The sequence below is a fragment of the Mustelus asterias genome, chromosome 1 (genome assembly GCF_964213995.1).
Source record: "Mustelus asterias chromosome 1, sMusAst1.hap1.1, whole genome shotgun sequence".
Classification (NCBI taxonomy): Eukaryota; Metazoa; Chordata; class Chondrichthyes; order Carcharhiniformes; family Triakidae; genus Mustelus; species Mustelus asterias.
In genome coordinates, this window is record NC_135801.1 from 62135788 (window position 1) to 62151977 (window position 16190).

Genomic DNA, 16190 nt, shown 5'->3' on the forward strand with positions numbered 1-16190 from the left:
ACTAATAAGCCTATTCTCTTCCAGCTGTGAGTACATCCTGTCCCTAAGAATCTTCTCCAATAATTTCCCCATCGCTGATGTAAGGCTCACAGGCCTGTAATTTCCCGGGTTGTCTCTTCTGCCTTTCTTAAACAAAAGAACAATGTTAGCTACTCTCCAATCTTCTGATACCCCGCCCATGCTAAAGAAGATAAAGATTTTGGCCAGGCCTCAACAATTACTTCCCTCACCTCTCTCAGTATTCTGGGATAGACCCTATCTGCCCCTGGGGGCTTGTCCACCTTAATGATTTTCTAAACCTCTTTTTTTATCTCAATATGTCCTAGAATGTCAACATCCTCCTTTCTACACTCATCATCCACTACATCCTTCTCCTTTGTGAATACTGATGTAAAGTACTCATTAAGGACCTCACCCACCTCATCAGGCTCCATACACGGATTCCCTCCAATGTCCTTGAATGGACCTACCCTCTCCTTAGCTACCCTCTTTCCTCCTTATATGCATAAAAAGCCTTGGGGTTATCCTTAGTCCTGTCTGCTAAGGACATTTCATGGTCTCTTTTTGCCCTTCCGAGTACCTGTTTAAGCTCTCTCCTGCTATCTTTGTATTCCTCAAGAGCTTTATCCATTTTCAATTTCCTGAAGTTTATGTATGTAACAGTTCTGGATCTTAAAGACCTGATTTTGGTTTACACTACCTCAGCATGGGCACCAGCACTGTGCACTGGCTGACAGTCAACAGCAAAGGTACTGGTGAACTGATGGGAGCACAAACCATGTCAAAGTGAAAGACAGAAACATATTTGTGCTTCATGATGCCATTTGCCACCCGATAGGCCAGCACTTCAGCAATGTTTGCAATCTGCTGGAGCACAGAATGTCAGATTGTTGTGTGCTTGCATGCCCCATTGAGCACTGAGATCCCCATCCACCCTGGCAGCCATCTATCCTTGAGCACAGGAGTCTGAGGCTGCATACCAACAGCCAGAACTCTTATACTTCTGTATAAACTCCCGTTGCATCAGTAATACAATGGGAAGACTCTGTCTGTAGTTCAGTAGAAGTTGAGACAGTGACCACAAGATGCTCCATCATAGGTCAGTCTACCAGTGCTTCCCTGGAGGTTAAAAGAATGGGCTCTGCGCAGTGCACTCTGCCACAGTAGAGGTGGACTCCTCAATACTCCTAGCCAGTTACTGAAGGTTATCTGGCAGACCTGCCATTGCGACCAAACATGTGTCTGTGCATCATCATCAGCCTTCACCTATCATCCACCCAACAGGATCCTCATCAGAATCCCCTCCAGCAGAACTGGTTGCCACCTCATCCTCCAGGCTCTAGGTGCCCCCCTCTCGTATCCAGTGGCTAAGCACATACCAGTTCCTAAAGTCCGTGCTGTGCCAGCATCTAAGTTGGTGGGTGTGATTATTAGCTTGAGTGATGGTGCATCTTCCTCAGTGCTCTCTTCCTCCTCTCACCTCACTGCACTGTGGGGACTGAGCATTCAGATAATACAAATCATAAGTGGAGGGGTGGGGGTGTGGGAATGGGAAAAAAGCAGAGATTTATGGTCACTCCATTTGCAGTTTCCATTTCATGGCACTTCCAGCAAAAGGATGAGAAATTTCTGGAGAAGTTGCATGGGGCACCTGGTCCCCATGGTCCAGAAATCATCTGCTTGAGAATGCTACAGGGACGGATTCTACTGAGTATCTGCCTCTTCCACCAGTTGTGAGCAGACTTCCCCTGCAAGAAAGAGGGTAGAACGTCAGTGACAATGTATCAGTGTATTTGAGTGACGTGCCTGCCATAGCCAAATAACTGAGATATATTGTGAGAGATGAGTATGAGACTGATAGGTTTGTGAGGGTGCAGTGTAGTGTAAGGATATTTGGGGGAAGATAAATGTCAAGATGTGCTGTGCGTGACTGACGTGCAGGGCCAGGAAACCCCCCCCCCCCCCCCCAACCTCCAGCACCTTTGCAATACACTTTTGGGTTATAATAGACTAGTGCAGCACAGACGAAGGCCATTCAACCCATTGAGTCTGCACCAGTTCTTTCCAAGAAATCCAGACAGTCATGTCACCTCACGCCCACCTGCTCTTTTCCAATTTTGTTTTGTTTTCCAAGTATTTATCCAATTTCCTTTTAACATTGAATTTGAATCTCTATCCAACACAATATCAGGGAGGGAGGGCATTCCAAATCCTAACCACTCTTTGTGTAAAGGTTTCTCCTCATGGTACCTCTGGTTCCTTTCCCAATCAACTTAAATTATGTTAATTCTGGGCCATCCAGTTATTAATCCTTCAGCCATTGGAAATAGTTCATATATATTCTATTTACCTTCATCATTTTATGCACCACCACTAAATCCTCTCAAGCTACTTGGTTCTAAGGAAAACAACTTCTGTTTCTCTGTAATTCCTTATCCCTGGAGCCATTCTAGTGAATCTTTTCAAAGCCTTCACGTCCTTCCGGTGGCCAGAATTGGAAAGCGCAGTCACAGTGGGGTCAAACTGTCTTGTATAGGTTTAACAAAACCTCTTGGTTTTTGTACTCTATACTTCTATTTATTAAGCCCAATAAAAGTGCAGGTTTCAGTAAGATAAACTTTACAACCACAGCTTTGCCAGACAATTACACACAACTACATTGTTTGTGTTTGTCTTCTTTGAACCTGATGCTATGCAACATCCAGAGAGCAACATCGAACAGACTTGAACTTTACAAGCACCACAAACAATAATCCCATGTACAAATGAGAATACCATGAACGGAGAGTGACATTGTCAATTGACGTATGACTCCTGGTTTCACTTGCAAGTTTAAAAATGGTAAAACCTTCCAGTAAATTAGCACCATCCAATCCACTTTCAAAAATGTGCTATTTCTATCCACACAAGTGGCCTTTATTAGCAGAAAAATTACACTTCTCATTAATATTTTCTCATTTTAACTTGAAACAAACCACACTAACAAACGCCCAGCATGGAGCATATAGTAGGAGAGCAAAGTGCCACATATACTGGAAATCTTAAACACAAACAGAAAGTGCTCAAAATACTCAGCAGGGCAGGCAGCATCTGTGGAGAGAGAAATAAAGTCAATGCTTCAGGTCAATGATAGGCACTAGTTCTGATGAAGGGTCACTGACCCCCCTCTCTGCTGCCAGTTCTGGAACACTTCCCCTTTCTTCCCACCCTCCAAACAGCAATCAGGGTTCTCTTGAGCCTCATTCCTCTTCAGCAAGAAACCCAGCAGCAGCTGCCCGAGATCTGGTTTTGGCACAACATTAAACATGAATTTTAAACAAAAGAGTTAAGGCATGAAGAAAACATAAACAACTTGCTTGAGAGAGAGAGACAGACTAGGCCCCAAGTCGTGGTCAGCAGGGAAGGGGGAGGAGAGTGGGGCTGAGCTAAGGAGTTGAGTTTAGCTAACACTGACCTTGTGTTCAGCTCTAATGCCACACTCTGAGCTGGCCGAGGTGGAATTCGTATGAAAGTGAGAGTCGAAAGCAGGTTGCCTTTCAGCCTTGGTTTTCCTCCTTTCCTGGCTTAGAAAATAATTGCAACCCAGGACCATTTCCAGCTGCTGACTCCACGAAAGGCACTGGTGGCTCAGAAACTATTCTACCTGAATGGCAACATTGAATAATAAAGTTTGATAAGAAAATGGCCAATCTTTCTCCCCTCCTTTGGTTTGTACAGGAACCTGCTTATATATTTTTTGTTCCTGGCCTCAAGACATTTCCTCCTACTTACTCTACTATTATTAATGCTACTTACACAAATAGCAACCATCAGCATTTTACAGCCTTATAATAAAATATATTATTATAAAACAATTAAAAAACCCTTCCACCTTAAGAAGTAAGCTCAATCTTTGTAAATAAATTATAAATTATGAAGAAATTGATTCCTTTCAATTTCTACCTATCATTGCAAACTAATTAATCTACCTTTTCGTTTGGAAATTTAAGCTGACTTATGTCTCTTTCTTATGTCTCTTTCAGCAGTCTCAAACTGATCAATTGTTTCAGATTTGTTCCGCCAGCAATTGAGCTAAAAATGGGTTTTTATTGGATTTCATGGGAGTGGGGAGGGGGCCAAAATCCAAGAGAGGGGTGTGCCTGTCAGGTAGATCTCCCTGGAGGCGACCAATTAGGATGTTATGTCCAAGAGTTCAATTGAATCAGGATAAACAGCCAAGTTTCAGAGTCAGGGTGTTCACTATGCCCTGTGGATATTGCTGTCTGTGCCGGGGTAATGCTGCCAGCAGCAAAAGCTGTGAGTTGAGCCGAGGACCCTGAGCCTCCCTGTGCACGTGCAGCACTGAATCACTACCTGTGGTGGGGATGTGAGATGGACAATTGAGAAATGGTGGTGCTGTCTGAGTCCGCCCCCCCCCCCCCCCCCCAAACACACACACACACACACACACACAAAGACATAGGGCCCAGTGAGCAGTACTGTCTATATATCCCTCTCCCAGGCCCTGCTGATATGGGTGTGGTGCAATGAGCAGTGTGAAAGGTGGGTGATATGTCTTTTGATATGCCAAGTGAGCTCATTAACTGTTTTGCAACACTTCTGCAAGATTTGTGGTGGCACACTCTAGGCAGTCACAACACTCATCTTTTGTCTTTGCAGGGTTAATCTGGAGGGCTTTCTTCCTCCATGCCCCCGCCAGGTGTCGCAAAATTGGAGACCCCTCTCCTTCCTAGCATGGTCTTGTCAAACCGAATCCTATTGGATCAAAGTTTGATGCATTTCAGCAGGAAGCCCATGGAAGGAAAAGAGCTAGTTGAAGGCTTTTGTCAAGCAATTGCATTATTCATATTTAAGCCGCAGGATGATCCTTGTACTATCCAACAGGTACTCCTCCAGTGGACAGGAATGAACTGCAGAGCTCTTAAGATCGAGCATTATTGAGGCTTAGTCTCTAACCTGTCACATATCTTCTACTTATCCCCACACTAAATCTGTGAGAAATTACCATTATTAGCACTTTAATTTCATAGGCACCTTCATAAGCAAGAACAAATTAAGGATTGCTTAAAGATTTTATTTATCTCTTTTACACTCAGGCGCTCCAATATAAAATAATTTTGAAGTTTTAGTGGGCTATGTACATTCTGATAAACAAGAAGATCTTGTAAGTGCGAATAATTTAGACAGTCTTTTCCACTCAAAATGAAATGCAGATTGTACTGATGACCCACTGGTCAGCATTTACTCCGGCAATAATGGCTAACGGCACTCACATTATATAGACACAAATTGGACGGCAATTTCAATGAGTACAGATGCGTAGTTAAATGAGAAAATCCAGGACTTAATGTTCAAAGATGCCCTCTTCCTCTGTAAGTTGCATAAAACAGAATCTTGTTATCTAACTCCCCATTCAAATGTATTCAATAGCATGAAATTCCTGTACTTATGTTGTAGATACAGACTAAACTCACCACAAAAAGATAGGACTCATCCGTTTCCGTCTAACTACCTTTTCTCACGGGTAAGGTCTTTATTACTGTCTGACACTGAAAATTAATTTTTACAAATATGGAGTCTCATTCCTTCAGCTTTTATTTATTGTTGGAGGTATTACTTTTTTTTACTCTCTCTTTATTGTTCCTTTTTTCTACCACTAAATCCGATCTTTCCTTCCCTTTATTTTGTTTTCTGTACATAATTTAATGCTGAGTTAAGTATTATAACTGACACTTCCTGGTTCAGACTCAGTGCTGCTCATTAACAATTCTTCAATCAGATCGGTTAAGGAAATATAGTTGCTTGTCCTGTTCACACAGATTCCAGGTGTCCTGTATAGCGAGCCATGTTGTTTCCATTTCCTACTATTAGCTACTTCAAGCTGCAAATCCTCATGGAAATAAAATGGTCAAGTTCAAGTCTGATGAATGACAGCTCCTGAGAAAGAATGTTGATTTCCTAAGAACTAATCTTAGGATCCACATTTTCTTTTGGATATTCATTACAATGAAGATACGTTTGAATAATTATTCTCTTATCTCATAGAAACTTACCATGACGGGAGAATCTTACAATACATTGTAATGTCATATTGTTCAATTTTGTGAGCGTGCCTACATTTTGCCAACAGCGGAGCGGCTTGCTTTCTCATGCGGAGGCCACCGTCACAATGGATTTAGCCTCTCTGTTACAAGCTGGGGTACCATTGGAACTGGAGCTTCCATGCCCAAAGAGGGGGCTATGGCCAGGCAGGCCTCATCCAACACCCCTCCGCCACATCCAATCAATCAGATGCCATTCCCCTCTAATCGAAAGAGCTCAATGGCTCTGTCCTACAGAATTTTGCCATTTAAATATGCGCTCCAAGGGCGCCTCCATGATGATGGTGGTTCCCAACTGGTCTCAGCAGCACCCACCTCTCCCCTTGGGGCTACTGACCCTCTGATTGGATCAGTAGCATTGTAAGCCCACCTGCCATCCTTAACAGGATGGAGAGGTGAAGGTGGCCAATTTTGAAGGGTGCCTCCAGGAAAATTATGCTGTTGGGCATGTCGTTGTTAATTGCGGGCTCAGGACACCATTTGGACCCAACATCAGGGTCCCAAAGCCTGTGAGAAAATCTACCCCACTATGTCAGCTTGTCTCTGAGTCAATAAGATTGTGAGTTCAAGCCACACTCTACAACTTGAGAGTCTAAGGCTGGCACATAAGTGCAGTACTAAATTCTGAGTTGTGGAAAGTGCCTCTTTTGCATGAAATATTAAACCTAGGCCCTGTCTACTTGTTTTATTCAGATGATGTTAAAGATTCTACAATATAACACTTACAAACAGGGAAACAGGCACTCGGTCAACATTCCTTTTGGCAATAATTATCACTGTTTAATGTTAACAAATTGTAAATCCTTTCATATTCTGCTGGTGGAACCAGGCAATGTGGGAACAGTAGTTCCATTGCCCACAAAATACCAGTGACTTCTCCTTAATGTAATTAATTGCTTGTGAAGTGCCATGGAATGTTATTGAATGACATGACAAGGTGCTATATATATATAATGTATATAAATGCAAGTTCTTTACAATTCCCAATGTTAACCAGAGTCACTGGGGAGACATCAAATGCAGGTGAGATGTACTCCTGCTCCTATTTCTTATATTCTTAAGGATGACAGCGGGAGAGCCTGGCACACCGATGGATTTCTTTGGGATTATTATCGGTAGTTGCCAGGGGTCAGGTCAATTTATGCATTGTCATTCACTGTCTAAGAATGGTGTGTATCAGAAGAATATTGAAAGGATTGAATATAATATAAATGTGGAAGAATAGAATCAATCTCACTACCAATCCTTATTGCCAAATGCGTTTAAACAATTTTCTCTCTTTACTTGCACCCTTTTTGTTCTGCTCAGAGCTCAACTCTGCTGGTATTCATTCTCTGCATACTGGTAGTTACAGCTCCTTGTCAACTCACTCCAGCCCTCCATCCACTCTCACACCTAATTATGTTCCTTATTTTAAAGGTAAGATGCACGTGCTGAGCTTGTCAAGATGTACCACTGTGCCTATCTAAAAGGGTCTATGCATGTTTGTATAGAAAACTTGATGTCAGTATATTTTCTCAGGAATTGTTACATGCGTATCTAGTAATGAATTTTGCATAATAATATCCTTTTAGCACATGTAATTCAACAGTAATGTAGTAAATCAAAGTTGCATTGCAGAGCTGTTTTTCACAATTAGTACTACACATATTTAACTTCACAAAATCATGTAGTGTTTGTAAGTAAATTTAAGTCATTACTGCAGCCCAACTTTGCAGTTCTAACTGGCATAATAATACATTTTTCTAAATGTATTGAGGTAAATGTTATGAGGCTACACTCTTTGACATGTGGCCAAAGAGGTAAATCGAACACAAAAATCAATTACCAAGTTTGTAACACACCTGATTTTCCCATGATTAAAATTCACTCTATTGTTAATAGTTTCCAAATTAGCTGCAGAAAAAATCAGTCGATATATTTTCTAGTCATTGTATATTTTGAAGAATCTGATTTGCTCCAGACAATTGTAAGATGCTGGGCATTTGCAGCAGTGATAGTATCGTGAGGTTTGTACTTATTGTTCCATCACCAGAGCAACATTGCACAATTCGTCTATACATAAGGGTAATATTATGACCAGATGTAGCATTGAGTCATATTTTTCATAAAACGAAAATGGAGATATAAGGAAGTGGGTGGAGGTAATCACACAACAAAGCAAACTATTGCACAATTAACAACAGGGGTGGAATTTTAGTCAGTGGGTCAGAAACCTGTCATGATGCCATCTAATTCCAGCTTTTGCATTTGAAGGCAAGTAGGAAATGCGCTTGAAGCTGCTGGTAAGTAATTAAAATATTCAAATAGTCAATTAATTGTGCACTGGCTTTAACAGCCAGTGCACAGGCTTCTTGAGCTGTGTGGAACTCACTCCAGTCAACAAGGCGAAAACACATCAAAGACTCATTGTTTAATGAAACTGAAAGACATGAACACCTCTAAATATTGAAATTGTACTGCTGCTGGGCTGCCTACTTGAAAGGCTTGCTCATGGCACATATTCTGAGAGTGTGATTTTATTGCTTCACACATGATTTCCAACTTTTGGGAAGTCATTTCAACTACTTTGGATATTACTCACCTTGATCTGATCTCATGGAAACAATTATGCAACAATATGCACTGCTTTTGAGGAACAACAGGAGGAGCCACAGGATCAGGAGCCACACCAACAGCAAGAGCACAGGAGGAGCAACAACAGTACAAGGTGCCTCCTCTGCAGTCACATGCTACTCCATAGAACAGAGACTATGGGGGAGGCGATCTTGCCACTTTGTCATGCCAGTCAATCGGCATAGCGAAAAATCGGGTTCGGACCTGATTTCTCACCTCTCGCAATATTACTCGCCCTGTTCTGTGGGCGTAATCAGCCTCGCACCCAAGAAGGGCATGAGGCTAATTTAAATATCTAAGTTTATTTAAATATGATTAGTGAGCCCGGGACGCAATCATCCCGGCTCACTTGCTTTGATAGCCTCGCCAATGGAGGTCCTCACCAGCAAGGATCATCTATGGTTCCCCACCAACGGGGACCAGACATGATGGCCTCGCCAGTGGGACGGGAGGCCACTGAAGCCCCTCAGGTGGTCGGGGCCGGGGACCATCTGTGATCCTCGCTGTTGTGAGCCTCCAAAGGTGAGGTCAGAAACATAAGTAATCCCAGACAATACCGTTCCAGGCTCGCTAAAGAGATTTAAATTAGACTGAATATTCAAATTAGCCTCGCACCATTCCCTGTCAGCTCTCAGTCTGGAATTATCAATTGAAAGTGATTCCATCCCTCAATTTTCCACTTGTAGGTGACAATCAAAAGGTTATCATGCATGTCTGTCAAGATATCCTGTAATCTGCCATGATTTGTTCATTCTGTCACATCTCGCTCAGGTTTTTGCACCTCCACACAGAGTAAATGGATGGATTCTTGGAGACAGGGATTACTCCCTGAGGAACTGGCTGATGACTTCTCTGAGGAGCCCTACCAATGATTCAGGGGAGAGGTGCAGCAAAAGTCACATGACCTCACGGATGATCCTAGAGCAAGCTATTGACTTGCTGACTTTGCAATTCAGATGCTGTGACAACCCTAGAGGCAAGCTGAGGCGAGAAAGCCGGCATGGGCGTGCAGCACTGCAGCTGCACAGCCGAGTTCCCTCTCCAGATTTTAGTGCGCTCTGTGTAAAAAAAAAAACCTGTTTTTTGGCATCACTGTGGCAGGGCGAGACCTGATGGAGCCAGAGATTCGGGTGCCATCTTTTAAAAAAACTCCATCCCCCCGACGGATATGCTCTCGCTCCCCCGCCCCACCAACCCTTGCAAATAAGCATTGGGGTACCACCTCTGCCCTCCATCACACAAGCATCAGGGTGCAAGCCCCCCATCACACATGAAGGGAATCCCCCCAATAAGGCTCCCCAGTGCCACCCTGCAGGGAGAGGGCCAAGGAATCACTGGAGAGCACAGCTGCATTTCAATGAGCCATTGCGCCACCGAGGCAAGACTTCCCTCCATTGTAGAGTTGCAAGCCATTGTTCCGGCGCAGCATGCACATTTCCGATTCTCCATCCAAGAGGCCACTCTTCCCATAGAGGAGGGAATCAGCACAAATGCCTGAGATATTGTGGAATCCATGCCTGGGATAGTGTATTTCAATTTCTTTTCACAGGTGCATGCTGATGCTGGAAATGCTGACAACAGCATAAATATTTCCCATTGCTGTGGCACAAGTCCCCTTTTAGTGGATGAGCCACTGAAGCTCAACATTTGCATCCAGCTGAGCTAAGCTTCGAGTGCCCGATATCCTCCTACAGGAACTGCTACTGTACCTGTCATCAGACCAGATCCTGCTCACTAGTGATGTCCTCCTCACAGTGACAAGCTAACTGTCTCTACTGAGGTGTTTGTATCTGTACTGGTGGAGCATGTGCTTGAGTCATGTGACTGCATCCTCGGAATGGTTGCCCTCCTCCTGAGGACTCCTTCCCCTGCTGCTTCTCTATAACAATTAAAGGGGGAATGGAAGGCATGAATTAGATTTGACATTGCAGAAGGGTTCAAAGCCTACAATGTGCATATCATGACATTTCAGCATGAACGAATGCTGTGTGCCAGGTGGCAGTGTGATATCTAATGCTGTCACCACGTATGTGAAGAGCACCATTTCTTCACTTATGCTTCTGAACACTGCCACTGTTTGTCCAGATTCTGTTCCTCTGCAATGGTTGAGGCTTCTGAACGGCCCTGAATCCTGAAAAGGTTATGATAATCTCAGAAGCGCAACAGTCTCTAGTGGGAGCCAAAAGGGAAAAGTGTATTTTGGACCAGTGAACCCTTTTCCGGCCTTTGTTCTGCTTTGGTGAGATATATCACCACTCCAACTGTTGGGAGCTCTGTGGGGGTGAATGCATCTTTATAGGTGCCAGTTCCTTTTTCTCCAGGAACTAGAAAGATTTTTCTATAAAACATTCTGTGCCAGCAGCACAGAACTTCTGTAATTCAAACCAGTGATCTTTATAAGTAGCATGGTACAGGATCTATAAACCTGCACCATACTTCGAGTGTACTGCATTAACAAAGCACATAGTGTCAATGGACAACAAAAAGACAGTTATTAGTGCCAGATCATAATATGAAAACAGGAAAGATGTTACAAATATATATAAAAACATACCTATTGAATGCTCAGATCTGTGAAAAACAGGGAATATGAGACATGTTAATGGCCTAAATCTTCTGATCAGTATTGGAATGAAGAGCCCAATGCTATTACTTGCAAAACTACCCAGTTATTTTGATATAATTCTTTTGGCCAAACTTCCAATCCACTATGCAGAAGAACTCCTCAGCACGGGAATTCACAAAGACAGCAACAAAGGGAATCAGTGCAAAAGCCACACCCCCATTATTGCAGCACCAGCTCCAATGTTCTGGTAAGCGTTTAAAGGCCCCAAGCTTCTCAGTATGTCAGTGAATGGGTGAATGGCAGTTGGGTGAGATGGTAGGGTGGTGGGTGGGCAGGGTGGTAGGTCGATAGGGTGGCATGCGGGTAGGGTAGCAGTTGGTTTTATTATAGGGTGGCAAGTGAGTAGGGGCAGAATAAGGTGGAAGATGAACCCGGTAGTAAGTAGTTCAAGTGGCAGGTGGGTGAATTGTGTAGGTGGGTAGGCGACTTGGGAGTTAGTCAGGTCTAGTCAGAGGCTGCTCAGCTAGTTGAGCTGGTCAGGTTGGTTCAGTGCGGTGATGAGGCATTGGGTTTGTCAGGAGGGTTGTCAGAAGGGGGAGTTGGGAGGAGGGGTCAATTTGAGTCATTGGCAGTTGATAGGGATGGGGAGTGGTTCGGTAGTCAGTTATATAGTTACCCAGGATTTAGACTAGGATTTTTCTGTCCCAACATTCCTTGTATAACTCCAGTTAAGTAAATCTGAACTGTCCGAAGTTTCCACTCACTCAGTTGGAGCAGCAGAATTGCTCATTTGAAAATCAAGCTTCCTGTGCAGTTCCCATGGAGTTCTTGTGTCACGACATCCATGGGGTCCCGATGTGTATCTTGGGTAGAACGTTGGGGCCAATAAGTGCACTGATAGCATATTTCGGTGCAGATAAAATGAATGTTCCCCTGATATTGGAAAATCCTTCAAATCGGAAAGTTAAATTGAAGAGTGCATCCATCATTTATGTTTACGTCAAGAAATAATCCATAGTCCCTCAACCAGATTGAAATGTCATGTATCAAAATATCAATTTGCCATTATGCAGTAATGCTATAAAGAATGCAATGACTTGCATTCTTTTTCATCTTCTTTTCAGATTACTTACAGAATACTACTGATGAGAACATTATTTTCCCATACTTCAATAGCTGACATCAAGGCAGTCTTTATTGTCTTTGTCTGTCTGGTTTGCCATTGTTATCCCAAAGCTTAGGTGGTTGTTTGATATGCCTGTTAGTCTATTTGCAGCATCATTTGCCTAGTTTTAGTTAAGTGTCAGATGGCTTTGGTGTGTGTAGTTCTATGCTTCAATGGCAGCATTTTATTATTTGTCAACTCACTGGATGTAAAACTGCCAAGCAAAGATTGTTCTGTTCGAACGTAAGTAGTTTGTTTTGTGCCACACATGTTTATTTGGAAGACTTTGAATAACATTGATGATTAGATGGCAAAATTATTCAAAGTAACTATGAAGCTTTGATGACACAGAAATAATTTAAACCAGTATTATATATTGACATTGTTGAATCATCGAGCACAGAAGGGGTCTTTCAATCTGTTGTGCCTCATGCCAGTATCCAGTAAGTCCCACGCCCATGATCTTCCCCCATATCCCTCTTTTTTTTTTCCAATTTATGTATATATAATATCCATTTCCCATTTACAAGTTACTAGTAAAATCTGTTTCCACCACCCTTTCAGACTGTGGGTTCCAGATCATAACAATTCACTGAGTCAAATAATTTCCACTCATCACCCCCTGACTTTTTGCCAAATATTTTAAGTCTGTTTCCTCTGATTACCAAACTTAAATGGAGGGGGCCTCCCTACCACAATGTGCATGGGGGAAGGTGACAGTGCAAGGCTGCATGGGCCAACCTCAAGGCTGGAGGCAGGGGATACAGCACCCACAATCCCAATGATCTTATTTAACTTACCTCTTGGAAGCTCCAGTTCGCCTTCATTTATCAGCAAAGATCGGCTCTGCTCTGGTTTTCTGATGAGGCTGTCAATATCAAGAACCCGCTTGCCATCCTTAATTGGACAGCAAGTTCACAGATGGCACAGTGGTTAGCATTGCAGCCTCACAGCACCAGGGACTTGGGTTCAATTCTGGCCTTGGGTGACATTCTGCCGTGTCTCTGTGGGGTTTCCTCCGGGTGCTCCAGTTTTCTTCCACAGTCCAAAGATGTGCAGGTTAGGTTGATTGGTCATGCTAAATTGCCCATTAGTGTCCCAAGATGTATAGGTTAGGGGAATTAGGGGGTAGGGCCTGGGTCAGAAGTTCTGTCAAAGAGTTAGTGCAGATTCAATGGGCTGAATGCACTGTAGGGATTCTGTGAGTGACTAATTGGGAACCAGCTAAGTAGGTTCCTCTGCCAGCATGTGCAGACTCGGGGAGCTCCCTTTTACCCCAACATCAGGGTCCCAAAGTTCCTTGTAAAATTCAGCCCTCTTTCTCCATCAAAATCTCTCATTACTTTGAACCTCCTTTGTTCCAAGGAAAAAAAACTCAGCTTCTCTAGTCTTTCCAGATAATTCAAATCCTGCACCATCCTGATAAATTTCCCCCGAACCCTGTCTATGCCTTTGCCATCCTTTTGAAAATATAGTGCCCAGAATTGCACACAGTACTCCAGCTAAGACTTAAATAGGATTCATAACGGTTTACCATCACTTCCTTGTTTTTGATTAAACAGATTAAAGATTGTTTAACAGTAATTCTGAAAATTTGACAAATTCTGTGAAGAGAAATCAATGCCTGTTCCATTAGGAGTTCATTCAGCACACATTTATTTAGCCACTGGTTTTAGGAACTTTGCACAAGGGTTTAATCTTAATCAGTTTCTACATGGTCATCATTTTCTATTTTGACCAAAAGATAACAATCATAATGGATGAAATTGTATAGCCATTGGAAATTTTCAAATAGCAAATCTCCATAGAGTTACGTGAATATCTAATAATTTATATTACATAAAAGCATGCACAGAACAATTTTCTAATTAAGTGAAAAATTTATGAGAATAAATGAACCAATTAATAACTTGTTGCCTAAAAGAGATCAATATGTGACAGTGAAAAGCCCTGCCATCTAAAACTGTTTATTCTTGAAAGGTGATGATTTTCCAATTTTACGTCAAACTCCTTATAGTGTTTGTTTCCCAGTTATAACATCCTTGACAGAGTAATTCATATAGAGATCTATTTGGTTGTTTCTTAAAAGGCATATAATACACAGTCTGAAAATTGAGCAAGCCTGATGGAACAAATTAAATTTTAAAATCCCTTTTCATGCAAAAGGAAAATGTTAAAGCTAAATTTGTAGCAATTATTGGCTGTACACAAAATATTTATTATCAGATTATACTGATTTTCTGCCTCCAGGTTGATAGATTTCTCAATGCTGTAATTCCTGATGGAATGTGGCATGGTTTGCAGTGTCTTCTTTCATCTTGCAAACAGTACAGCATGAAGACATAAAATTAAAAATGGAAATGGATATTTTCGGAACTACAAAATTACTCAAAAGATCTAATTAATGTGCAAAAACAGTTTGGCTGTAGCTTTATACTCCGCCAAATGTGCACCTGCAAAATATCTGTTTTTAAATTACACTTTTTAAAAAAAGAGTCTCCAAGGACACTTTAAAGTCTACTCAATAATTTAAGTTTTTTTTCATGACGCTGTACTAAATTAATGTTGCTAGCAAGGCTGTGCTGAAGCTACATAGTTACATTGACCGGACATTGCTCTATCAGCAGGAGGTCAGCCTTGAGGTCAGCTGAAAAGGGTAAAAATGTTGACAAATGGTCTTTACCTGTTGGTAAAATTTCTAATGTGATTTCTTTAAAGAATAATTATGACAAGAATTATTATATATACTACATAATTATAGGTTGTCATTCCGTACGGCAGAAATTTTGTAATAACTCATGCGCAATTGCCTCACATTTGGCCATTCAGATAAGCAGTGTATATGTCTTTGGTTTAGCATGGTTATTGCATAAATCAATTAACATTCTGAGATCATTTTCTACACATGCTCAGAACTTGTGGCAGAATGTGTGCCCTTGTACCTCGTTCTGGATATTGTTGCCATCCATCTGTTTCAAAGCAATACTGATAACTTATATTCATTTTGCAATAGATTTATGTGCAATGTCTTTTTTCTTGGCATAGCGTATGCAATTTGGTAAGATAAGTAATATGGTCAAGTATCTTTATTTGGAAACACAGAAAAGGAGGGAAGGATCAGTCTCTCCTACTGTGCACAGAACTTGGAAGGAGACTCCTTTGTTTGACTCTCCCTGATGATTGCAATGTCTTTGTTTTTCGAAACTATATTGCTTTAAAATGCTCAGACCTTGTAAATGTTGAAGTATGATGCACAAATATTTAAATTTAGTTTTAAGTCTTAATATGTACCTTTGCAATCTTTCATTTGGCAGGACTTTAGCAGAGCATTGAGCCTTATAACCAATTATCAGAAAATGGTCCAAAGCTCTCAATATTTATTGTGACTGTTTGCAGTAGCCATTTAGCTTGGCTTCAAATACTGATGCAATAATACATCAGATGGATTCAAATTCTTGGTAAATAATGCATCGCAGAGTTTGCTCAATTACGAAATCAAACTTAAGTCCAAAATCTAATACATTATTTACCAATAATGAGCATTTTTGCTTGGAACAGCTTTATATAATGCCATAGATAAACTTCTGGTTGTAGTTCTAAAATGGAAGTATACCATTTCAGAAAGGGTTGGAGAATGACCCCATTCCTATTATGTTTGGAGAGGGGGTGTGAAGAGTAAATGCAAGAATTTTAATACCAATTCTAATCCTGAGGTCCTTGACACAACATAGATGACATTTCC

At 41.8% G+C, this 16190-nt stretch overlaps 1 protein-coding gene across 1 annotated transcript in view; it reads left to right on the plus strand.

Moving 5' to 3' along the window:
• Positions 1 to 16190, plus strand: part of ablim2 (actin binding LIM protein family, member 2) — a 357715-nt gene that overhangs the window by 224708 nt on the left and 116817 nt on the right. The window contains exon 13 of the mRNA XM_078213235.1: positions 7410 to 7520. Coding sequence (XP_078069361.1) covers positions 7410 to 7520 — 111 coding nt within the window. The remainder of the gene's footprint in view (positions 1 to 7409; positions 7521 to 16190) is intronic.